At 52.0% G+C, this 26162-nt stretch overlaps 1 protein-coding gene across 7 annotated transcripts in view; it reads right to left on the bottom strand.

The window, feature by feature from the left end:
* Window positions 1-26162, bottom strand: part of LOC115110910 (caskin-2-like) — a 147811-nt gene that overhangs the window by 35536 nt on the left and 86113 nt on the right. For all 7 annotated transcript variants that reach the window (XM_065006636.1, XM_065006640.1, XM_065006639.1 and 4 more), the window contains exon 4: window positions 1618-1715. In XM_065006636.1, the coding sequence (XP_064862708.1) occupies window positions 1618-1715 (98 nt within the window). The remainder of the gene's footprint in view (window positions 1-1617; window positions 1716-26162) is intronic.

Below are 26162 nucleotides of genomic sequence, written 5' to 3' on the forward strand. Positions count from 1 at the left end.
ACCTCGTGGGGCATCAATGATCATGAGGAAGGTGTCAGCCCATAACTACACGGCAGGACCTAGTCAATGACCTGAAGAGCGCTGGGACCACAGTCTCAAAGAAAACCATTAGTAACACACTACGCCGTCATGGATTAAAATCCTGCAGCGCACGCAAGGTCCCCCTGTTCAAGCCAGCGCATGTCCATGCCCGTCTGAAGTTTGCCAATGACCATCTGGATGATCCAGAGGAGGAATGGGAGAAGGTCATGTGGTCTGATGAGACAAAACTAGAGCTTTTTGGTCTAAACTCCACTCGCCGTGTTTGGAGGAAGAAGAAGGATGAGTACTACCCCAAGAACACCATCCCAACCGTGAAGCATGGAGGTGGAAACATCATTCTTCGGGGATGCTTTTCTGCAAAGGGGACAGGACAACTGCACCATATTGAGGGGAGGATGGATGGGGCCATGTATCGCATGATCTTGGCCAACAACCTCCTTCCCTCAGTAAAAGCATTGAAGATGGGTCGTAGCATGACAACAAGCCGAAACACACAGCCAGGGCAACTAAGGAGTGGCTCCGTAAGAAGCATCTCAAAGTCCTGGAGTGGCCTAGCCAGTCTCCAGACCTGAACCCAATAGAAAATCTTCGGAGGGAGCTGAAAGCCCGTATTAGCCAGCGACAGCCCCGAAACCTGAAGGATCAGGAGAAGGTCTGTATGGAGGAGTGGGCCAAAATCCCTGCTGCAGTGTGTGCAAACCTGGTCAAGAACTACAGGAAACGTATGATCTCTGTAATTGCAAACAAAGGTTTCTGTACCAAATATTAAGTTCTGCTTTTCTGATGTATCAAATACTTATGTCATGCAATAAAATGCTAATTAATTACTTAAAAATCATTTGAAGTGTACCTATGATAAAAATTACAGACCTCTACATGCTTTGTAAGTAGGAAAACCTGCAAAATCGGAAGTGTATCAAATACTTGTTCTCCCCACTGTATACACGCACCACTTTTCCATTTTCTTTTTTTCTTTTTGTTTTATTTTGCGAAACAAGTAATTTTTTTCTTTCATTTCACTTCACCAATTTGGACTATTTTGTTTATGTCCATTACATGAAATAAAAACATTAAAAATCTATTTAAATTACAGGTTGTAATGCAACAAAATAGGAAAAACGCCATGGGGGGGTGAATACTTTTGCAAGGCACTGGACAATACACATATAAACTAACACAAGACAGACAGACAATGAGTGAGGGACAGAAGTACAGTAGACATTTTTGTGTTATCCATATGAAAGCTGATATTAAAATCACAATGTGTTCCACAGATGGAACTAATAGAATGTACGAGCTGATATACAGTAGAATCACAAGACAATGTGTGCGTCACTAATAAAAACATCACAGATAATATGAATTAAAGGTGAGTCTGTTTGTACTGAGGCACATGTTGCTAACTGGTCTGAGATCTGTATGTACCAGCTAACATGAAATCTCAAGACAATGTGTGCCACTGATAGAAAACATCAGAGATAATGTCTGTGCTGACTGAGATGATCTCACTGAGACCTGTGTTAGCTGTTTTGCTAGCTGATCTGAGAGCAGGTGATAAATAGTGCTGTGTCTCACCGTTCCTGTCCTTAATGTCAACGGTGGCCTGGGCCTCCAGCAGCACAGACAGCAGGTCTGTAGTTCCGGTCAGAGCAGCATGGTGGAGAGCTGAGAACCTGAAGACAACAACACACAGAAAGATAACAGAGGGATATAGCACAGAGGCACAAAGACAACAGAGAAGAGGAGATGGGAAGATAACAGAGGGATATAGCACAGAGGCACAAAGACAACAGAGAAGAGGAGATGGGAAGATAACAGAGGGATATAGCACAGAGGCACAAAGACAACAGAGAAGAGGAGATGGGAAGATAACAGAGGGATATAGCACAGAGGCACAAAGACAACAGAGAAGAGGAGATGGGAAGATAACAGAGGGATATAGCACAGAGGCACAAAGACAACAGAGAAGAGGAGATGGGAAGATAACAGAGGGATATAGCACAGAGGCACAAAGACAACAGAGAAGAGGAGATGGGAAGATGACGTTTGGAGAGATAGTTCAGTACAGACATAGTATAGTTGAGTGAAAGACACAATTGAGAGGGCATTGGGATTGTTTGGCAATGGCATTGCTTGTCTTTCAACAGTAAACAACCCACCAGCAGCACTCAGACAGAGAGAGAGAGAGACAGACAAACAGAGAGAGACAGAGACAGAGAGAGACAGAGACAGCGCGACAGAGACAGACAAACAGAGAGACAAACAGAGAGAGACAGACAGACAAACAGAGACAGAGACAGACAAACAGAGAGACAAACAGAGAGAGACAGAGACAGCGCGACAGAGAGACAGACAAACAGAGACAGCGCGACAGAGAGACAGGCAAACAGAGACAAACAGAGAGAGACAGACAAACAAACAGAGAGAGACAGGCAAACAGACAAACAGAGAGACAGACAAACAAACAGAGAGAGACAGACATACAAACAGAGAGACAGACAAACAAACAGAGAGAGACAGACAAACAGAGACAGACAGACAGACAAACAGAGCGAGACAGAGAGAGACAGAGACAAACAGAGCGAGACAGAGACAGACAGAGAGCGACAGAGGCAGACAGAGAGGCAGAGACAGAGATAGACAGATACAGAACAGAGGCAGAGACAGAGAGAGAGAGAGAGAGAGAGAGACAGTACTCTTCCATTAGCCCAATAACACACCACAGCCCTGGGCTGTTAGTCACACACGCATTTTCTCACTGGTGACGATTCAATTAAAGTCTGCATGTGATCTGATGGTAAAGTGAATGTAAAACAACCTCTTCAATATGTAGAAAGAGGCCACAATATAAAGCAAATCCAGGCTCAGCCAGAACCCTGCTCTGGGCTGTGGGTTGAGGGCTGTGTTATTGGGTAGTACTGTAGTGTAGAAGCCAGCCAGCCAGTAGTCTAGGATTCACCAGGAGACATGAATAACAGGAAAGATAATGGAGCTGGAGGCTTTGGCTCAATCAAGACCAGACTCCCCCCATCCTCATCCAGACAGTCTCTCCCCCCTCCTCCCCTTTTCTCTCTTTGTTGTTCAGCTTTATCTGTTTTGGGGAGAAGGGGGGGGGTTATTGGGTTAGTAAATAAAAAATGAAAGCCCCCAAACTGTGGGTGGGAGGATATGCCCCCCCCCCCATCATGTTTTATGAGTGCCATGATGTGTGTGTGTTGTCGGGACATGCCAACACAAAGTGTGGCCTCTAGAGGTGACTCAGCTCAGAGGGGAAGAAGGACTCAACTCATCAGGCTGGTGAGTAACAGTCCTGCCTCCAGCACCACCGTCAAGTCCAAACACCACAGATATAAATCTCCCCTCTTACACACACACGCAGGTCCAGGTCGCAGCCACAGCCTGCAGTCACCACCATATACATGGAGAGGAGAGAGGGAGGAAGCTGCAAGAACATAATATACAGTACAGCACCTAACCATAAATAACCAGACCAGAGACACGAGAGACGGCCTGCACTCTAGAGACAGCTAGTACTAGAGAGAAACAGCTAGTACTAGAGAGACAGCTAGTACTAGAGACAAACAGCTAGTACTAGAGAGAGACATCTAGTACTAGAGAGAGACAGTCTGTACTAGAGAGAGACGGCCAGTACTAGAGAGAGACGGCCAGTACTATAGCAAGAGACGGCCGGTACTATAGCGAGACGGCCGGTACTATAGCGAGACAGCCGGTACTAGAGAGAGACGGCCGGTACTATAGCGATACAGTAGGTACTAGAGAGAGACGGCCGGTACTAGAGGGAGACAGCCGGTACTATAGCGAGACAGTCTGTACTAGAGAGAGACGGCCGGTACTAGTGGGAGACGGCCGGTACTATAGCGAGACGGCCGGTACTATAGCGAGACAGTCTGTACTAGAGAGAGACGGCCGGTACTAGTGGGAGACGGCCGGTACTATAGCGAGACGGCCGGTACTATAGCGAGACAGTCTGTACTAGAGAGAGACGGCCGGTACTAGAGGGAGACGGCCGGTACTATAGCGAGACGGCCGGTACTATAGCGAGACGGCCGGTACTATAGCGAGACAGTCCCTTGCGGGGGCCCCACAAGGGTGCGTTCTGAGCCCTCTCCTGTACTCCCTGTTCACCCACGACTGCGTGGCCATGCACGCCTCCAACTCAATCATCAAGTTTGCGGACGACACAACAGTGGTAGGCTTGATTACCAACAACGACGAGACGGCCTACAGGGAGGAGGTGAGGGCCCTCGGAGTGTGGTGTCAGGAAAATAACCTCACACTCAAAGTCAACAAAACTAAGGAGATGATTGTGGACTTCAGGAAACAGCAGAGGGAACACCCCCCTATCCACATCGATGGATCAGTAGTGGAGAGGGTAGCAAGTTTTAAGTTCCTCGGCATACACATCACAGACAAACTGAATTGGTCCACTCACACTGACAGCGTCGTGAAGAAGGCGCAGCAGCGCCTCTTCAACCTCAGGAGGCTGAAGAAATTCGGCTTGTCACCAAAAGCACTCACAAACTTCTACAGATGCACAATCGAGAGCATCCTGGTGGGCTGTATCACCGCCTGGTACGGCAACTGCTCCGCCCTCAACCGTAAGGCTCTCCAGAGGGTAGTGAGGTCTGCACAACGCATCACCGGGGGCAAACTACCTGCCCTCCAGGACACCTACACCACCCGATGTTACAGGAAGGCCATAAAGATCATCAAGGACATCAACCACCCGAACCACTGCCTGTTCACCCCGCTATCATCCAGAAGGCGAGGTCAGTACAGGTGCATCAAAGCTGGGACCGAGAGACTGAAAAACAGCTTCTATCTCAAGGCCATCAGACTGTTAAACAGCCACCACTAACATTGAGTGGCTGCTGCCAACACACTGTCATTGACACTGACCCAACTCCAGCCACTTTAATAATGGGAATTGATGGGAAATGATGTAAATATATCACTAGCCACTTTAAACAATGCTACCTTATATAATGTTACTTACCCTACATTATTCATCTCATATGCATATGTATATACTGTACTCTAGATCATCGACTGCATTCTTATGTCACTAGCCACTTTAACTATGCCACTTTGTTTACTTTGTCTACATACTCATCTCATAGGTATATACTGTACTCGATACCATCTACTGTATGCTGCTCTGTACCATCACTCATTCATATATCCTTATGTACATATTCCTTATCCCCTTACACTGTGTATAAGACAGTAGTTTTGGAATTGTTAGTTAGATTACTTGTTGGTTATCACTGCATTGTCGGAACTAGAAGCACAAGCATTTCGCTACACTCGCATTAACATCTGCTAACCATGTGTATGTGACAAATACAATTTGATTTGATTTGATTTGACAGTCGGTACTAGAGAGAGAGAGACGGTCGGTACTAGAGAGAGACGGCCGGTACTAGAGAGACGGCTGGTACTATAGCAAGAGACGGCCAGTACTATAGCGAGATGGCCGGTACTATAGCGAGACGGCTGGTACTAGAGCGAGACGGCCGGTACTATAGCGAGACGGCTGGTACTATAGCAAGACAGTCGGTACTAGAGAGAGACAGCCAGTACTAGAGAGAGACGGCCAGTACTAGAGAGAGACGGCCCGTACTAGAGAGAGACGGCCGGTACTAGAGAGAGACGGCCGGTACTAGAGAGAGACAGCCGGTACTAGAGAGAGATGGCCCGTACTATAGCGAGGGACGGCCCATACTATAGCTAGAAACGGCCCGTACTATAGCGAGAGACGGCCCGTACTAGAGAGACGGCCAGTACTAGAGAGACGGCCCGTACTAGAGAGAGACGGCCAGTACTAGAGAGAGACGGCCAGTACTATAGCGAGAGATGGCCGGTACTATAGCGAGAGACGGCCCGTACTACAGAGACGGCCAGTACTAGAGGGAGACGGCCCGTACTATAGCGAGAGGGCCCGTACTATAGCGAGAGACGGCCCATACTATAGCGAGAAACGGCCCGTACTATAGCGAGAGACGGCCAGTACTAGAGAGACGCCTAGTACTAGAGAGAGACGGCCCGTACTAGAGAGAGACGGCCAGTACTAGAGAGACGGCCAGTACTATAGTGAGAGACGGCCCGTACTATAGCGAGAGACAGCCGGTACCGGTCCTAGAGAGAGACAGCTGGTACTAAAGCGAGACGGCCGGTACTAGAGAGAGACGATCCGTACTATAGCGAGAGACGGCCCGTACTATAGCGAGAGACGGCCTGTACTATAGCGAGAGACGGTCGGTACTAGAGAGAGACGGTCGGTACTAGAGAGAGAGAGACGGTCGGTACTAGAGAGACGGTCTGTACTAGAGAGAGACGGTCGGAACTAGAGAGAGATGGTCGGTACTAGAGAGAGACAGCCGGTACTAGAGAGAGACAGCCCGTACTAGAGAGAAGGCCAGTACTAGAGAGAGACAGCCGGTTCTAGAGAGAGACGGCCGGTACTAGAGAGAGACGGCCGGTACTATAGCGAGAGACGGCGGCTGGTACTAGAGAGAGACAGCTGGTACTAAAGCGAGACGGCCGGTACTAGAGAGAGACGATCCGTACTATAGCGAGAGACGGCCCGTACTATAGCGAGAGACGGCCTGTACTATAGCGAGAGACGGTCGGTACTAGAGAGAGACGGTCGGTACTAGTGGGAGACGGTCGGTACTAGAGTGAGACGGTCTGTACTAGAGCGAGACGGCCGGAACTAGAGAGAGACAGTCCCTAGAGGAGACCCCACTAGAGAGAGACAGCCCCGTCTGAGCCCTCTCCTGTACTCCCTGTTCACCCACGACTCTGGAGACGCTGGTACTCAATCATCAAGTTTAGACGGACGGTACACAACAGTGGTAGGCTTGATTACAAACAACGGCTGGGCCTACAGGAGGAGGTGAGGGCCCTCGGAGTGTGGTGTCAGAAAATAACCTCACACTCAAAGTCAACAAAACTAAGGAGATGATTGTGGACTTCAGGAAACAGCAGAGGGAACACCCCATCCACATCGATGGATCAGTAGTGGAGAGGGTAGCAAGTTTTAAGTTCCCGGCATACATCACAGACAAACTGAATTGGTCCACTCACACTGACAGCGTCGTAAGAAGGCGCAGCAGCGCCTTCAACCTCAGGAGGCTGAAGAAATTCGGCTTGTCACTAAAGCACTCACAAACTTCTACAGATGCACAATCGAGAGCATCCTGGCGGGCTGTATCACCGCCTGGTACGGCAACTGCTCCGCCAGTCAACCGTAAGGCTCTCCAGAGGGACAGTGAGGTCTAGACAACGCATCACCGGGGCAAACTACCTGCCCTCCAGGACACCTACACCACCCGATGTTACAGGAAGGCCATAAAGATCATCAAGGACATCAACCACCGGCCTGTTCACCCCGCTACTCCAGAAGGCAGAGGTCAGTACAGAGGTGCATCAAAGCTGGGACCGAGAGACGAAAAACAGCTTCCATCTCAAGGCCATCAGACTGTTAAAGCCACCACTAACATTGAGTGGCTGTACTAGAGAACACACTGTCATTGACACTGACCCAACTCCAGCCACTTTAATAATGGGAATTGATGGGAAATGATGTAAATATATCACTAGCCACTTTAAACAATGCTACCTTATATAATGTTACTTACCCTACATTATTCATCTCATATGCATATGTATATACTGTACTCTAGATCATCGACTGCATTCTTATGTCACTAGCCACTTTAACTATGCCACCGTTTACTTTGTCTACATACTCATCTCATAGGTATATACTATAGATACCATCTACTGTATGCTGCTCTGTACCATCACTCATTCATATATCCTTATGTACATATTCCTTATCCCCTTACACTGTGTATAAGACAGTAGTTTTGGAATTGTTAGTTAGATTACTTGTTGGTTATCACTGCATTGTCGGTAACTAGAAGCACAAGCATTTCGACACTCGCATTAACATCTGCTAACCATGTGTACAAATAAAATTTGAGATTTGATTTGACAGTCGGTACTAGAGAGAGAGAGACGGTCGGTACTAGAGAGAGACGGCCGGTACTAGAGAGAGACTAGGCTGGTACTAGAGAGACGGCCAGTACTATAGCGAGATGGCCGGTACTATAGCGAGACGGCTGGTACTAGAGCGAGACGGCGGTACTAGAGCGAGACGGCTGGTACTAGAGAGACAGTCGATACTAGAGAGAGACAGCCAGTACTAGAGAGAGACGGTCAGTACTAGAGAGAGACGGCCCGTACTAGAGAGAGACGGCTGGTACTAGAGAGAGACGGCCGGTACTAGAGAGAGACAGCCGGTACTAGAGATGGCCCGTACTATAGCGAGGACGGCCCATACTATAGCGAGAAACGGCCCGTACTATAGCGAGAGACGGCCCGTACTAGAGAGACGGCCAGTACTAGAGAGACGGCCCGTACTAGAGAGAGACGGCCAGTACTAGAGAGAGACGGCCAGTACTAGAGAGAGACGGCCAGTACTATAGCGAGAGATGGCCGGTACTATAGCGAGAGACGGCCCGTACTACAGAGACGGCCAGTACTAGAGAGAGACGGCCCGTACTATAGCGAGAGGGCCCGTACTATAGCGAGAGACGGCCCATACTATAGCGAGAAACGGCCCGTACTATAGCGAGAGACGGCCAGTACTAGAGAGACGCCCAGTACTAGAGAGAGACGGCCCGTACTAGAGAGACGGCCAGTACTAGAGAGAGACGGCCAGTACTATAGTGAGAGACGGCCCGTACTAGAGCGAGAGACAGCCGGTACTCCTAGAGAGAGACAGCTGGTACTAAGCGAGACGGTCGGTACTAGAGAGACGATCCGTACTATAGCGAGAGACGGCCCGTACTATAGCGAGAGACGGCCTGTACTATAGCGAGAGACGGTTGGTACTAGAGAGAGACGGTCGGTACTAGAGAGAGAGAGAGATGGTCGGTACTAGAGAGACGGTCTGTACTAGAGAGAGACGGTCGGAACTAGAGAGAGATGGTCGGTACTAGAGAGAGACAGCCGGTACTAGAGAGACAGCCCGTACTAGAGAGAAGGCCAGTACTAGAGAGAGACAGCCGGTTCTAGAGAGAGACGGCCGGTACTAGAGAGAGACGGCCGGTACTATAGAGAGAGACGGCTGGTACTAGAGAGAGACAGCTGGTACTAGAAGAGACGGCGGTACTAGAGAGAGACGATCCGTACTATAGCGAGAGACGGCCTGTACTATAGCGAGAGACGGTCGGTACTAGAGAGAGACGGTCGGTACTAGTGGGAGACGGCCGGTACTATAGCGAGACGGCCGGTACTATAGCGAGACGGCTGGTACTATAGAGACAGTCCCTCGGGCCCCACAAGGGTGCGTTCTAGAGCCCTCTCCTGTACTCCCTGTTCACCCACGACTGCGTGGTACTGAGAGAGACAACTCAATCATCAGAGTTTGTGGTACTAGACAACAGTGGTAGGCTAGAGACAAACAGCGACGAGACGGCCTACAGGGAGGAGGTGAGGGCCTCGGAGTGTGGTGTCAGGAAAATAACCTCACACTCAAAGTCAACAAAACTAAGGAGATGATTGTGGACTTCAGGAAACAGCAGAGGGAACACCCCCTATCCACATCGATGGATCAGTAGTGGAGAGGGTAGCAAGTTTTAAGTTCCTCGGCATACACATCACAGACAAACTGAATTGGTCCACTCACACTGACAGCGTCGTGAAGAAGAGACAGCGCCTCTTCAACCTCAGGAGGCTGAAGAAATTCGGCTTGTCACCAAAAGCACTCACAAACTTCTACAGATGCACAATCGAGAGCATCCTGGCGGGCTGTATCACCGCCTGGTACGGCAACTGCTCCGCCTCAACCGTAAGGCTCTCCAGAGGGTAGTGAGGTCTGCTGGTTCGCATCACCGGGGCAAACTACCTGCCCTCCAGGACACCTACACCACCCGATGTTACAGGAAGGCCACTAAAGATCATCAAGGACATCAACCACCCGAACCACTGCCTGTTCACCCCGGTCATCCAGAAGGCGAGGTCAGTACAGGTGCATCAAAGCTGGGACCGAGAGACTGAAAAACAGCTTCTATCTCAAGGCCATCAGACTGTTAAACAGCCACCACTAACATTGAGTGGCTGCTGCCAACACACTGTCATTGACACTGACCCAACTCCAGCCACTTTAATAATGGGAATTGATGGGAAATGATGTAAATATATCACTAGCCACTTTAAACAATGCTACCTTATATAATGTTACTTACCCTACATTATTCATCTCATATGCATATGTATATACTGTACTCTAGATCATCGACTGCATTCTTATGTCACTAGCCACTTTAACTATGCCACTTTGTTTACTTTGTCTACATACTCATCTCATAGGTATATACTGTACTAGATACCATCTACTGTATGCTGCTCTGTACCATCACTCATTCATATATCCTATGTACATATTCCTTATCCCCTTACACTGTGTATAAGACAGTAGTTTTGGAATTGTTAGTTAGATTACTTGTTGGTTATCACTGCATTGTCGGAACTAGAAGCACAAGCATTTCGGAACACTAGCATTAACATCTGCTAACTATGTGTATGTGACAAATAAAATTTGATTTGATTTGATTTGACAGTCGGTACTAGAGAGAGAGAGACGGTCGGTACTAGAGAGAGACGGCCGGTACTAGAGAGACGGCTGGTACTATAGCAAGAGACGGCCAGTACTATAGCGAGATGGCCGGTACTATAGCGAGACGGCTGGTACTAGAGCGAGACGGCCGGTACTATAGCGAGACGGCTGGTACTATAGCGAGACAGTCGATACTAGAGAGAGACAGCCAGTACTAGAGAGAGACGGCCAGTACTAGAGAGAGACGGCCCGTACTAGAGAGAGACGGCCGGTACTAGAGAGAGACGGCCGGTACTAGAGAGAGACAGCCGGTACTAGAGAGAGATGGCCCGTACTATAGCGAGGGACGGCCCATACTATAGCGAGAAACGGCCCGTACTATAGCGAGAGACGGCCCGTACTAGAGAGACGGCCAGTACTAGAGAGACGGCCCGTACTAGAGAGAGACGGCCAGTACTAGAGAGAGACGGCCAGTACTAGAGAGAGACGGCCAGTACTATAGCGAGAGATGGCCGGTACTATAGCGAGAGACGGCCCGTACTACAGAGACGGCCAGTACTAGAGAGAGACGGCCCGTACTATAGCGAGAGGGCCCGTACTATAGCGAGAGACGGCCCATACTATAGCGAGAAACGGCCCGTACTATAGCGAGAGACGGCCAGTACTAGAGAGACGCCCAGTACTAGAGAGAGACGGCCCGTACTAGAGAGACGGCCAGTACTAGAGAGAGACGGCCAGTACTATAGTGAGAGACGGCCCGTACTATAGCGAGAGACAGCCGGTACCGGTCCTAGAGAGAGACAGCTGGTACTAAAGCGAGACGGCCGGTACTAGAGAGAGACGATCCGTACTATAGCGAGAGACGGCCCGTACTATAGCGAGAGACGGCCTGTACTATAGCGAGAGACGGTCGGTACTAGAGAGAGACGGTCGGTACTAGAGAGAGAGAGACGGTCGGTACTAGAGAGACGGTCTGTACTAGAGAGAGACGGTCGGAACTAGAGAGAGATGGTCGGTACTAGAGAGAGACAGCCGGTACTAGAGAGACAGCCCGTACTAGAGAGAAGGCCAGTACTAGAGAGAGACAGCCGGTTCTAGAGAGAGACGGCCGGTACTAGAGAGAGACGGCCGGTACTATAGCGAGAGACGGCGGCTGGTACTAGAGAGAGACAGCTGGTACTAAAGCGAGACGGCCGGTACTAGAGAGAGACGATCCGTACTATAGCGAGAGACGGCCCGTACTATAGCGAGAGACGGCCTGTACTATAGCGAGAGACGGTCGGTACTAGAGAGAGACGGTCGGTACTAGAGAGAGAGAGAGAGACGGTCGGTACTAGAGAGAGACGGTCGGAACTAGAGAGAGATGGTCGGAACTAGAGAGAGACAGCCGGTACTAGAGAGAGACAGCCCGTACTAGAGAGAGACAGCCGGTTCTAGAGAGAGACGGCTGGTACTAGAGAGAGACGGTCGGTACTAGAGACGGCCGGTACTAGATACAGACGGCTGGTACTAGAGAGAGACGGTCGGTACTAGAGACGGCCGGTACTAGAGAGAGACGGCTGGTACTAGAGAGAGACGGTCGGTACTAGAGAGACGGTCGGTACTATAGCGAGAGACGGTCAGTACTAGAGAGACGGTCAGTACTAGAGCGAGAGAGACGGTCGGTACTAGAGAGAGACGATCCGTACTATAGCGAGAGACGGCCCGTACTATAGCGAGAGACGGCCTGTACTATAGCGAGAGACGGTCGGTACTAGAGAGAGACGGTCGGTACTAGAGAGAGAGAGAGACGGTCGGTACTAGAGAGAGACGGTCTGTACTAGAGAGAGACGGTCGGAACTAGAGAGAGATGGTCGGTACTAGAGAGAGACAGCCGGTACTAGAGAGACAGCCCGTACTAGAGAGATGGCCAGTACTAGAGAGAGACGACCGGTACTAGAGAGAGACAGCCGGTACTAGAGAGAGACGGCCGGTACTAGAGAGAGACGGTCGGTACTAGAGAGAGACAGCTGGTTCTAGAGAGAGAAGACCGGTACTAGAGAGAGACGGCTGCTACTAGAGAGAGACGGTCGGTACTAGAGAGAGACAGCCGGTTCTAGAGAGAGACGGCTGGTACTAGAGAGAGACGGTCGGTACTAGAGACGGCCGGAACTAGATAGAGACGGCTGGTACTAGAGAGAGACGGTCGGTACTAGAGACGGCCGGTACTAGAGAGAGACGGCTGGTACTAGAGAGAGACGGTCGGTACTAGAGAGAGACGGTCGGTACTATAGCGAGAGACGGTCAGTACTAGAGAGACGGTCAGTACTAGAGCGAGAGACGGTCGGTACTAGAGAGAGACGGTCCGTACTAGAGAGAGATGGCCCGTACTATAGCGAGAGACGGCCTGTACTAGAGAGAGACGGTCTGGTACTAGAGAGAGACGGTCGGTACTAGAGAGAGAGACGGTCGGTACTAGAGAGAGACGGTCTGTACTAGAGAGAGACGGTCGGAACTAGAGAGAGATGGTCGGTACTAGAGAGAGACAGCCGGTACTAGAGAGAGACAGCCCGTACTAGAGAGATGGCCAGTACTAGAGAGGGACAGCCCGTACTAGAGAGAGAGACGGCCGGTACTAGAGAGAGACAGCCGGTACTAGAGAGAGACGGCCGGTACTAGAGAGACAGCCGGTACTAGAGAGAGACAGCCGGTACTAGAGAGAGATGGCCCGTACTAGCGAGAGACGGCCCATACTATAGCGAGAGACGGCCCGTACTAGAGAGAGACGGCCAGTACTAGAGAGAGACGGGTACTAGAGAGAGACGGCCAGTACTAGAGAGACGGCCAGTACTATAGCGAGAGACGGCCCGTACTAGAGAGACGGACAGTACTAGCGAGAGACGGGCCGTACTACAGAGACGGACAGTACTAGAGAGAGATGGCCCGTACTATAGCGTGAGGCCCGTACTATAGCGAGAGACAGCCCATACTATAGCGAGAAAATCCCCGTACTATAGCGAGACGGCCCGTACTACAGAGAGACGCCCAGTACTAGAGAGATGGCCCGTACTAGAGAGAGACGGCCAGTACTATAGCGAGAGACGGCCCGTACTATAGAGAGACGGCCAGTACCGGTACTAGAGAGAGACGGCCAGTACTAGAGAGAGACGGTCCAGTACTATAGAGAGACGGCCAGTACCGGTACTAGAGAGAGACGGCCGGTACTAGTGAGAGACGGTCGGTACTATAGCGAGAGACGGTCGGTACTAGAGAGAGACGGCTGGTACTAGAGAGAGACGGTCGGTACGAGAGAGACAGCTGGTTCTAGAGAGAGACGACCGGTACTAGACAGAGACGGCTGGTACTAGAGAGACGGACGGTACTAGAGAAAGACAGCCGGTTCTAGAGAGAGACGGTCGGTACTAGAGACGGTCGGTACTAGAGAGAGACAGCTGGAACTAGAGAGAGACGGTCGGTTCTAGAGAGAGACGGTCGGTACTAGAGAGAGACGGGCGGTACTAGAGAGAGTACTAGAGAGAGACGGTCGTTACTATAGCAAGAGACGGTCAGTAATAGAGAGACGGTCAGTACTAGAGACGGTCGGTACTAGAGCGAGAGAGACGGTCGGTACTAGAGAGAGACGGCCAGTACTAGAGAGACGGCCAGTACTATAGCGAGAGACGGCCCGTACTACAGAGACGGACAGTACTAGCGAGAGACGGACAGTACTAGCGAGAGACGGGCCGTACTACAGAGACGGACAGTACTAGAGAGAGATGGCCCGTACTATAGCGTGAGGGCCCGTACTATAGAGAGACGGCCCATACTATAGAGAAACGGCCCGTACTATAGAGAGAGACGGCCCGTACTAGAGAGAGACGCCCAGTACTAGAGAGATGGCCCGTACTAGAGAGAGACGGCCAGTACTAGAGAGAGACGGCCAGTACTATAGCGAGAGACGGCCCGTACTATAGCGAGAGACGGCCAGTACCGGTACTAGAGAGAGACGGCCAGTACTATAGCGAGAGACGGCCCGTACTATAGCGAGAGACGGCCAGTACCGGTACTAGAGAGAGACGGCCAGTACTATAGCGAGAGACGGCCCGTACTACAGAGACGGACAGTACTAGCGAGAGACGGGCCGTACTACAGAGACGGACAGTACTAGAGAGAGATGGCCCGTACTATAGCGTGAGGGCCCGTACTATAGCGAGAGACGACCCATACTATAGCGAGAAACGGCCCGTACTATAGCGAGACGGCCCGTACTACAGAGAGACGCCCAGTACTAGAGAGATGGCCCGTACTAGAGAGAGACGGCCAGTACTAGAGAGAGACGGCCAGTACTATAGCGAGAGACGGCCCGTACTATAGCGAGAGACGGCCAGTACCGGTACTAGAGAGAGACGGCCAGTACTATAGCGAGAGACAGTCGGTACTATAGCGAGAGACGGTCGGTACTAGAGAGAGACGGCTGGTACTAGAGAGAGACGGTCGGTACTAGAGAGAGACAGCTGGTTCTAGAGAGAGACGACCGGTACTAGACAGAGACGGCTGGTACTAGAGAGACGGTCGGTACTAGAGAAAGACAGCCGGTTCTAGAGAGAGACGGTCGGTACTAGAGACGGTCGGTACTAGAGAGAGACGGCTGGAACTAGAGAGAGACGGTCGGTTCTAGAGAGAGACGGTCGGTACTAGAGAGAGTACTAGAGAGACGGTCGGTACTATAGCGAGAGACGGTCAGTACTAGAGAGACGGTCGGTACTAGAGAGAGACGGCTGGTACTAGAGAGAGACGGTCGGTACTAGAGAGAGACAGCTGGTTCTAGAGAGAGACAACCGGTACTAGAGAGACGACTGGTACTAGAGAGAGACGGTCGGTACTAGAGAAAGACAGCCGGTTCTAGAGAGAGACGGTCGGTACTAGAGAGAGACGGCAGGTACTAGAGAGAGACGGTCGGTACTAGAGAGAGACGGTCGGTACTAGAGAGAGTACTAGAGAGAGACGGTCGGTACTATAGCAAGAGACGGTCAGTACTAGAGAGACGGTCAGTACTAGAGACGGTCGGTACTAGAGAGACGGTCGGTACTAGAGCGAGACGGCTGGTACTAGAGAGAGACGGTCGGTACTAGAGAGAGACAGCTGGTTCTAGAGAGAGACGACCGGTACTAGAGAGAGACGGTCGGTACTAGAGAAAGACAGTCGGTTCTAGAGAGACGGTCGGTACTAGAGACGGCCGGTACTAGAGAGAGACGGCTGGTACTAGAGAGAGACGGTCGGTACTAGAGAGAGACGGTCGGTACTAGAGAGAGTACTAGAGAGAGATGGTCGGTACTATAGCGAGAGATGGTCAGTACTAGAGAGACGGTCAGTACTAGAGAGACGGTCGGTACTAGAGAGAGACGGTCGGTACTAGAGCGAGAGAGACGGTCGGTACTAGAGAGAGACGGCCGGTATTATAGCGAGAGGCGGCCGGTACTATAGCGAGAGACGGTCGGTACTAGAGAGAGACGCTCGGTACTAGAGAGAGACGGCCGGTACTAGAGAGAGACGGTCGGTACTAGAGAGAGACGGTCGGTACTAGAGAGAGAGAGACGGTCGGAACTAGAGAGAAACGGTCTGTACTAGAGAGACACGGCCGGTACTAGAGAGAGACGGTCGGTACTATAGCGAGAGACGGTTGGTACTAGAGAGACGGTCGGTACTAGAGAGAGACGGCTGGTACTAGAGAGAGACGGTCGGTACTAGAGAGAGACGGTCGGTACTATAGCGAGAGACGGTCAGTACTAGAGAGACGGTCAGTACTAGAGCGAGAGAGACGGTCGGTACTAGAGAGAGACGATCCGTACTATAGCGAGAGATGGCCCGTACTATAGCGAGAGACGGCCTGTACTATAGCGAGAGACGGTCGGTACTAGAGAGAGACGGTCGGTACTAGAGAGAGAGAGACGGTCGGTACTAGAGAGAGACGGTCTGTACTAGAGAGAGACGGTCGGAACTAGAGAGAGATGGTCGGTACTAGAGAGAGACAGCCGGTACTAGAGAGAGACAGCCCGTACTAGAGAGATGGCCAGTACTAGAGAGAGACAGCCCGTACTAGAGAGAGACGGCCGGTACTAGAGAGAGACAGCCGGTACTAGAGAGAGACGGCCGGTACTAGAGAGACAGCCGGTACTAGAGAGAGACAGCCGGTACTAGAGAGAGATGGCCCGTACTATAGCGAGAGACGGCCCATACTATAGCGAGAGACGGCCCGTACTACAGAGAGACGGCCAGTACTAGAGAGAGACGGCCCGTACTAGAGAGAGACGGCCAGTACTAGAGAGACGGCCAGTACTATAGCGAGAGACGGCCCGTACTACAGAGACGGACAGTACTAGCGAGAGACGGGCCGTACTACAGAGACGGACAGTACTAGAGAGAGATGGCCCGTACTATAGCGTGAGGGCCCGTACTATAGCGAGAGACAGCCCATACTATAGCGAGAAAATCCCCGTACTATAGCGAGACGGCCCGTACTACAGAGAGACGCCCAGTACTAGAGAGATGGCCCGTACTAGAGAGAGACGGCCAGTACTAGAGAGAGACGGCCAGTACTATAGCGAGAGACGGCCCGTACTATAGCGAGAGACGGCCAGTACCGGTACTAGAGAGAGACGGCCAGTACTAGAGAGAGACGGCCAGTACTATAGCGAGAGACGGCCAGTACCGGTACTAGAGAGAGACGGCCGGTACTAGTGAGAGACGGTCGGTACTATAGCGAGAGACGGTCGGTACTAGAGAGAGACAGCTGGTTCTAGAGAGAGACGACCGGTACTAGACAGAGACGGCTGGTACTAGAGAGACGGTCGGTACTAGAGAAAGACAGCCGGTTCTAGAGAGAGACGGTCGGTACTAGAGACGGTCGGTACTAGAGAGAGACAGCTGGAACTAGAGAGAGACGGTCGGTTCTAGAGAGAGACGGTCGGTACTAGAGAGAGACGGGCGGTACTAGAGAGAGTACTAGAGAGAGACGGTCGTTACTATAGCAAGAGACGGTCAGTAATAGAGAGACGGTCAGTACTAGAGACGGTCGGTACTAGAGCGAGAGAGACGGTCGGTACTAGAGAGAGACGGTCAGTACTAGAGAGACGGCCAGTACTATAGCGAGAGACGGCCCGTACTACAGAGACGGACAGTACTAGCGAGAGACGGGCCGTACTACAGAGACGGACAGTACTAGAGAGAGATGGCCCGTACTATAGCGTGATGGCCCGTACTATAGCGAGAGACGGCCCATACTATAGCGAGAAACGGCCCGTACTATAGCGAGACGGCCCGTACTACAGAGAGACGCCCAGTACTAGAGAGATGGCCCGTACTAGAGAGAGACGGCCAGTACTAGAGAGAGACGGCCAGTACTATAGCGAGAGACGGCCCGTACTATAGCGAGAGACGGCCAGTACCGGTACTAGAGAGAGACGGCCCGTACTATAGCGAGAGACGGCCAGTACCGGTACTAGAGAGAGACGGCCGGTACTAGTGAGAGACGGTCGGTACTATAGCGAGAGACGGTCGGTACTAGAGAGAGACGGCTGGTACTAGAGAGAGACGGTCGGTACTAGAGAGAGACAGCTGGTTCTAGAGAGAGACGACCGGTACTAGACAGAGACGGCTGGTACTAGAGAGACGGTCGGTACTAGAGAAAGACAGCCGGTTCTAGAGAGAGACGGTCGGTACTAGAGACGGTCGGTACTAGAGAGAGACGGCTGGAACTAGAGAGACGGTCGGTTCTAGAGAGAGACGGTCGGTACTAGAGAGAGTACTAGAGAGACGGTCGGTACTATAGCGAGAGACGGTCAGTACTAGAGAGACGGTCGGTACTAGAGAGAGACGGCTGGTACTAGAGAGAGACGGTCGGTACTAGAGAGAGACAGCTGGTTCTAGAGAGAGACAACCGGTACTAGAGAGACGACTGGTACTAGAGAGAGACGGTCGGTACTAGAGAAAGACAGCCGGTTCTAGAGAGAGACGGTCGGTACTAGAGAGAGACGGCAGGTACTAGAGAGAGACGGTCGGTACTAGAGAGAGACGGTCGGTACTAGAGAGAGGACTAGAGAGAGACGGTCAGTACTATAGCAAGAGACGGTCAGTACTAGAGAGACGGTCAGTACTAGAGACGGTCGGTACTAGAGAGACGGTCGGTACTAGAGCGAGACGGCTGGTACTAGAGAGAGACGGTCGGAACTAGAGAGAGATGGTCGGTACTAGAGAGAGACAGCCGGTACTAGAGAGAGACAGCCCGTACTAGAGAGATGGCCAGTACTAGAGAGAGACAGCCCGTACTAGAGAGAGACGGCCGGTACTAGAGAGAGACAGCCGGTACTAGAGAGAGACGGCCGGTACTAGAGAGACAGCCGGTACTAGAGAGAGACAGCCGGTACTAGAGAGAGATGGCCCGTACTATAGCGAGAGACGGCCCATACTATAGCGAGAGACGGCCCGTACTACAGAGAGACGGCCAGTACTAGAGAGAGACGGCCCGTACTAGAGAGACGGGCCAGTACTAGAGAGACGGCCAGTACTATAGCGAGAGACGGCCCGTACTACAGAGAGACGGACAGTACTAGCGAGAGACGGGCCGTACTAGAGAGACGGACAGTACTAGAGAGAGATGGCCCGTACTATAGCGTGAGGGCCCGTACTATAGCGAGAGACAGCCCATACTATAGCGAGAAAATCCCCGTACTATAGCGAGACGGCCCGTACTACAGAGAGACGCCCAGTACTAGAGAGATGGCCCGTACTAGAGAGAGACGGCCAGTACTAGAGAGAGACGGCCAGTACTATAGCGAGAGACGGCCCGTACTATAGCGAGAGACGGCCAGTACCGGTACTAGAGAGAGACGGCCAGTACTAGAGAGAGACGGCCAGTACTATAGCGAGAGACGGCCAGTACCGGTACTAGAGAGAGACGGCCGGTACTAGTGAGAGACGGTCGGTACTATAGCGAGAGACGGTCGGTACTAGAGAGAGACGGCTGGTACTAGAGAGAGACGGTCGGTACGAGAGAGACAGCTGGTTCTAGAGAGAGACGACCGGTACTAGACAGAGACGGCTGGTACTAGAGAGACGGTCGGTACTAGAGAAAGACAGCCGGTTCTAGAGAGAGACGGTCGGTACTAGAGACGGTCGGTACTAGAGAGAGACAGCTGGAACTAGAGAGAGACGGTCGGTTCTAGAGAGAGACGGTCGGTACTAGAGAGAGACGGGCGGTACTAGAGAGAGTACTAGAGAGAGACGGTCGTTACTATAGCAAGAGACGGTCAGTAATAGAGAGACGGTCAGTACTAGAGACGGTCGGTACTAGAGCGAGAGAGACGGTCGGTACTAGAGAGAGACGGTCAGTACTAGAGAGACGGCCAGTACTATAGCGAGAGACGGCCCGTACTACAGAGACGGACAGTACTAGCGAGAGACGGGCCGGTACTACAGAGACGGACAGTACTAGAGAGAGATGGCCTGGTACTAGAGCGTGATGGCCCGTACTAGAGAGAGACGGCCCATACTATAGAGAAACGCCCGTACTATAGAGAGACGGCCCGTACTAGAGAGAGACGCCCAGTACTAGAGAGATGGCCCGTACTAGAGAGAGACGGCCAGTACTAGAGAGAGACGGCCAGTACTATAGCGAGAGACGGCCCGTACTAGAGCGAGAGACGGCCAGTTACTAGAGAGAGACGGCCCGGTACTAGCGAGAGACGGCCAGTACCGGTACTAGAGAGAGACGGTCGGTACTAGTGAGAGACGGTCGGTACTATAGCGAGAGACGGTCGGTACTAGAGAGAGACGGCTGGTACTAGAGAGAGACGGTCGGTACTAGAGAGAGACAGCTGGTTCTAGAGAGAGACGACCGGTACTAGACAGAGACGGCTGGTACTAGAGAGACGGTCGGTACTAGAGAAAGACAGCCGGTTCTAGAGAGAGACGGTCGGTACTAGAGACGGTCGGTACTAGAGAGAGACGGCTGGAACTAGAGAGAGACGGTCGGTTCTAGAGAGAGACGGTCGGTACTAGAGAGAGTACTAGAGAGACGGTCGGTACTATAGCGAGAGACGGTCAGTACTAGAGAGACGGTCGGTACTAGAGAGAGACAGCTGGTTCTAGAGAGAGACAACCGGTACTAGAGAGACGACTGGTACTAGAGAGAGACGGTCGGTACTAGAGAAAGACAGCCGGTTCTAGAGAGAGACGGTCGGTACTAGAGAGAGACGGCAGGTACTAGAGAGAGACGGTCGGTACTAGAGAGAGACGGTCGGTACTAGAGAGAGGACTAGAGAGAGACGGTCGGTACTATAGCAAGAGACGGTCAGTACTAGAGAGACGGTCAGTACTAGAGACGGTCGGTACTAGAGAGACGGTCGGTACTAGAGCGAGACGGCTGGTACTAGAGAGAGACGGTCGGTACTAGAGAGAGACAGCTGGTTCTAGAGAGAGACGACCGGTACTAGAGAGAGACGGTCGGTACTAGAGAAAGACAGTCGGTTCTAGAGAGACGGTCGGTACTAGACACGGCCGGTACTAGAGAGAGACGGCTGGTACTAGAGAGAGACGGTCGGTACTAGAGAGAGACGGTCGGTACTAGAGAGAGAACTAGAGAGAGATGGTCGGTACTATAGCGAGAGATGGTCAGTACTAGAGAGACGGTCAGTACTAGAGAGACGGTCGGTACTAGAGAGAGACGGTCGGTACTAGAGCGAGAGAGACGGTCGGTACTAGAGAGAGACGGTCGGTACTAGAGAGAGACGGCCGGTATTATAGCGAGAGGCGGCCGGTACTATAGCGAGAGACGGTCGGTACTAGAGAGAGACGCTCGGTACTAGAGAGAGACGGCCGGTACTAGAGAGAGACGGTCGGTACTAGAGAGAGACGGTCGGTACTAGAGAGAGAGAGACGTCGGAACTAGAGAGAACGGTCTGTACTAGAGAGACGGTCGGTACTAGAGAGAGAGAGACGGTCGGTACTAGAGCGAGAGACGGTTGGTACTAGAGAGACGGTCGGTACTAGAGAGAGACGGCTGGTACTAGAGAGAGACGGTCGGTACTAGAGAGAGACAGCTGGTTCTAGAGAGAGACGGCCGGTACTAGAGAGAGACGGCTGGTACTAGAGAGAGACGGTCGGTACTAGAGAGAGACAGCTGGTTCTAGAGAGAGACATCCGGTACTAGAGAGAGACGGCTGGTACTAGAGAGAGACGGTCGGTACTAGAGAGAGACAGCCGGTTCTAGAGAGAGACGGTCGGTACTAGAGACGGCCGGTACTAGAGAGACGGTCGGTACTAGAGAGAGACGGTCGGTACTAGAGAGACGGTCGGTACTAGAGAGTACTAGAGAGAGACGGTCAGTACTAGAGAGACGGTCGGTACTAGAGAGAGACGGTCAGTACTAGAGCGAGAGAGACGGTCGGTACTAGAGAGAGACGGTCCGTACTAGAGAGAGACGGCCGGTATTATAGCGAGAGGCGGTCGGTACTATAGCGAGAGACGGTCGGTACTAGAGAGGCGGTCGGTACTAGAGAGAGAGAGAGACGGTCGGAACTAGAGAGAGACGGTCTGTACTAGAGAGAGACGGTCGGTACTAGAGAGAGACGGTCAGTACTAGAGAGAGAGAAAGACGGTCTGTACTAGAGAGAGACAGTCGGTACTAGAGAGAGAGAGACAGTCGGTACTAGAGAGAGACGGTCGGTACTAGAGAGAGACAGTCTGTACTAGAGAGAGACAGTCGGTACTAGAGAGAGACAGTCGGTACTAGAGAGAGACAGTCGGTACTAGAGAGACAGTCGTACTAGAGAGAGACAGTCGGAACTAGAGAGAGACAGTCGGTACTAGAGAGAGACAGTCGGTACTAGTGAGACAGTCGGTACTAGAGAGAGGCAGTCTGTACTAGAGAGAGACAGTCGGTACTAGAGAGAGACAGTCTACTAGAGAGAGACAGTCGGTACTAGTGAGAGACAGTCGGTACTAGAGAGACAGTCGGTACTAGATAGAGACAGTGGGTACTAGTGAGAGACAGTCGGTACTAGAGAGAGGCAGTCTGTACTAGAGCGAGAGACGGTCGGTACTAGAGAGAGACGGTCGGTACTAGAGAGAGAGAGACGGTCGGAACTAGAGAGAAACGGTCTGTACTAGAGAGACACGGCCGGTACTAGAGAGACGGTCGGTACTATAGCGAGAGACGGTCGGTACTAGAGAGACGGTCGGTACTAGAGAGAGACGGCTGGTACTAGAGAGAGACGGTCGGTACTAGAGAGAGACAGCTGGTTCTAGAGAGAGACGACCGGTACTAGAGAGAGACGGCTGGTACTAGAGAGAGACGGTCGGTACTAGAGAGAGACAGCCGGTTTTAGAGAGACGGTCGGTACTAGAGACGGCCGGTACTAGAGAGAGACGGCTGGTACTAGAGAGAGACGGTCGGTACTAGAGAGAGACGGTCGGTACTAGAGAGAGACGGCTGGTACTAGAGAGACGGTCGGTACTAGAGAGATGGCTGGTACTGGAGAGAGACGGTCGGTACTAGAGAGAGACAGCTGGTTCTAGAGAGAGACGACCGGTACTAGAGAGAGACGGCTGGTACTAGAGAGACGGTCGGTACTAGAGAGAGACAGCCGGTTCTAGAGAGAGACGGTCGGCACTAGAGATGGCCGGTACTAGAGAGAGACGGCTGGTACTAGAGAGAGACGGTCGGTATTAGAGAGAGACGGTCGGTACTAGAGAGAGACAGCTGGTTCTAGAGAGACGACGACCGGTACTAGAGAGAGACGGCTGGTACTAGAGAGAGACGGTCGGTACTAGAGAGAGACAGCCGGTTCTAGAGAGAGACGGTCGGTACTAGAGACGGCCGGTACTAGAGAGAGACGGCTGGTACTAGAGAGAGACGGTCGGTACGAGAGAGACGGTCGGTACTAGAGAGAGACGGGCGGTACTAGAGAGAGTACTAGAGAGAGACGGTCGGTACTATAGCAAGAGACGGTCAGTAATAGAGAGACGGTCAGTACTAGAGACGGTCGGTACTAGAGAGAGACGGTCGGTACTAGAGCGAGAGAGACGGTCGGTACTAGAGAGAGACGGCTGGTACTAGAGAGACGGTCGGTACTAGAGAGAGACAGCTGGTTCTAGAGAGAGACGACCGGTACTAGAGAGAGACGGTCGGTACTAGAGAAAGACAGCCGGTTCTAGAGAGACGGTCGGTACTAGAGACGGCCGGTACTAGAGAGAGACGGCTGGTACTAGAGAGAGACGGTCGGTATTAGAGAGAGACGGTCGGTACTAGAGAGAGACAGCTGGTTCTAGAGAGAGACGACCGGTACTAGAGAGAGACGGCTGGTACTAGAGAGAGACGGTCGGTACTAGAGAGAGACAGCCGGTTCTAGAGAGAGACGGTCGGTACTAGAGACGGCCGGTACTAGAGAGAGACGGCTGGTACTAGAGAGAGACGGTCGGTACGAGAGAGACGGTCGGTACTAGAGAGAGACGGGCGGTACTAGAGAGAGTACTAGAGAGAGACGGTCGGTACTATAGCAAGAGACGGTCAGTAATAGAGAGACGGTCAGTACTAGAGACGGTCGGTACTAGAGAGAGACGGTCGGTACTAGAGCGAGAGAGACGGTCGGTACTAGAGAGAGACGGCTGGTACTAGAGAGAGACGGTCGGTACTAGAGAGAGACAGCTGGTTCTAGAGAGAGACGACCGGTACTAGAGAGAGACGGTCGGTACTAGAGAAAGACGGTCGGTACTAGAGAGAGACGGTCGGTACTAGAGAGAGTACTAGAGAGAGATGGTCGGTACTATAGCGAGAGATGGTCAGTACTAGAGAGACGGTCAGTACTAGAGAGACGGTCGGTACTAGAGAGAGACGGTCGGTACTAGAGCGAGAGAGACGGTCGGTACTAGAGAGAGACGGTCGGTACTAGAGAGAGACAGCTGGTTCTAGAGAGAGACGGCCGGTACTAGAGAGAGACGGCTGGTACTAGAGAGAGACGGTCGGTACTAGAGAGAGACGGTCGGTACTAGAGAGAGAGAGAGACGGTCGGTACTAGAGAGAGACGGTCGGTACTAGAGAGAGACTAGAGAGACGGTCGGTACTAGAGAGAGACGGCTGGTACTAGAGAGAGACGGTCGGTACTAGAGAGAGACAGCTGGTTCTAGAGAGAGACGACCGGTACTAGAGAGAGACGGCTGGTACTAGAGAGAGACGGTCGGTACTAGAGAGAGACAGCTGGTTCTAGAGAGAGACGACCGGTACTAGAGAGAGACGGCTGGTACTAGAGAGAGACGGTCGGTACTAGAGAGAGACAGCCGGTTCTAGAGAGAGACGGTCGGTACTAGAGACGGCCGGTACTAGAGAGAGACGGTCGGTACTAGAGAGAGACGGTCGGTACTAGAGAGAGACGGTCGGTACTAGAGAGTACTAGAGAGAGACGGTCGGTACTATAGAGAGACGGTCAGTACTAGAGAGACGGTCGGTACTAGAGAGAGACGGTCAGTACTAGAGCGAGAGAGACGGTCGGTACTAGAGAGAGACGGCCCGTACTAGAGAGAGGCGGTCGGTACTAGAGAGAGACGGCCGGTATTATAGCGAGAGGCGGTCGGTACTAGAGCGAGAGACGGTCGGTACTAGAGAGAGGCGGTCGGTACTAGAGAGAGAGAGAGACGGTCGGAACTAGAGAGAGACGGTCTGTACTAGAGAGAGACGGTCGGTACTAGAGAGACGGTCTGTACTAGAGAGAGACAGTCGGTACTAGAGAGAGACGGTCGGTACTAGAGAGAGACAGTCGGTACTAGAGAGAGACAGTCGGTACTAGAGAGAGACAGTCTGGTACTAGAGAGAGACAGTCGGTACTAGAGAGACACAGTCGGTACTAGAGAGAGACAGTCGGAACTAGAGAGAGACAGTCGGTACTAGAGAGAGACAGTCGGTACTAGAGAGAGACAGTCGGTACTAGAGAGAGAGTCGGTACTAGAGAGAGACAGTCGGTACTAGAGAGAGACAGTCGGTACTAGAGAGAGACAGTCTACTAGAGAGAGAGACAGTCGGTACTAGAGAGACAGTCGGTACTAGAGAGACAGTCGGTACTAGAGAGAGACAGTCGGTACTAGATAGAGACAGTGGTACTAGAGAGAGACAGTCGGTACTAGAGAGACAGTCTGGTACTAGAGAGAGACAGTCGGTACTAGAGAGAGACAGTCGGTACTAGAGAGAGACGGTCGGTACTAGAGAGAGACGTCGGTACTAGAGAGAGACAGCTCGGTACTAGAGAGAGACGGTCGGTACTAGAGAGAGACGGTCGGTACTAGAGAGAGACGGTCGGTACTAGAGAGAGAGAGACGGTCTGGTACTAGAGAGACGGTCGGTACTAGAGAGAGACGGCTGGTACTAGAGAGAGACGGTCGGTACTAGAGAGAGACAGCTGGTTCTAGAGAGACGACCGGTACTAGAGAGAGACGGCTGGTACTA

Source organism: Oncorhynchus nerka, linkage group LG21 (genome assembly GCF_034236695.1).
Source record: "Oncorhynchus nerka isolate Pitt River linkage group LG21, Oner_Uvic_2.0, whole genome shotgun sequence".
NCBI classification, from domain to species: Eukaryota; Metazoa; Chordata; class Actinopteri; order Salmoniformes; family Salmonidae; genus Oncorhynchus; species Oncorhynchus nerka.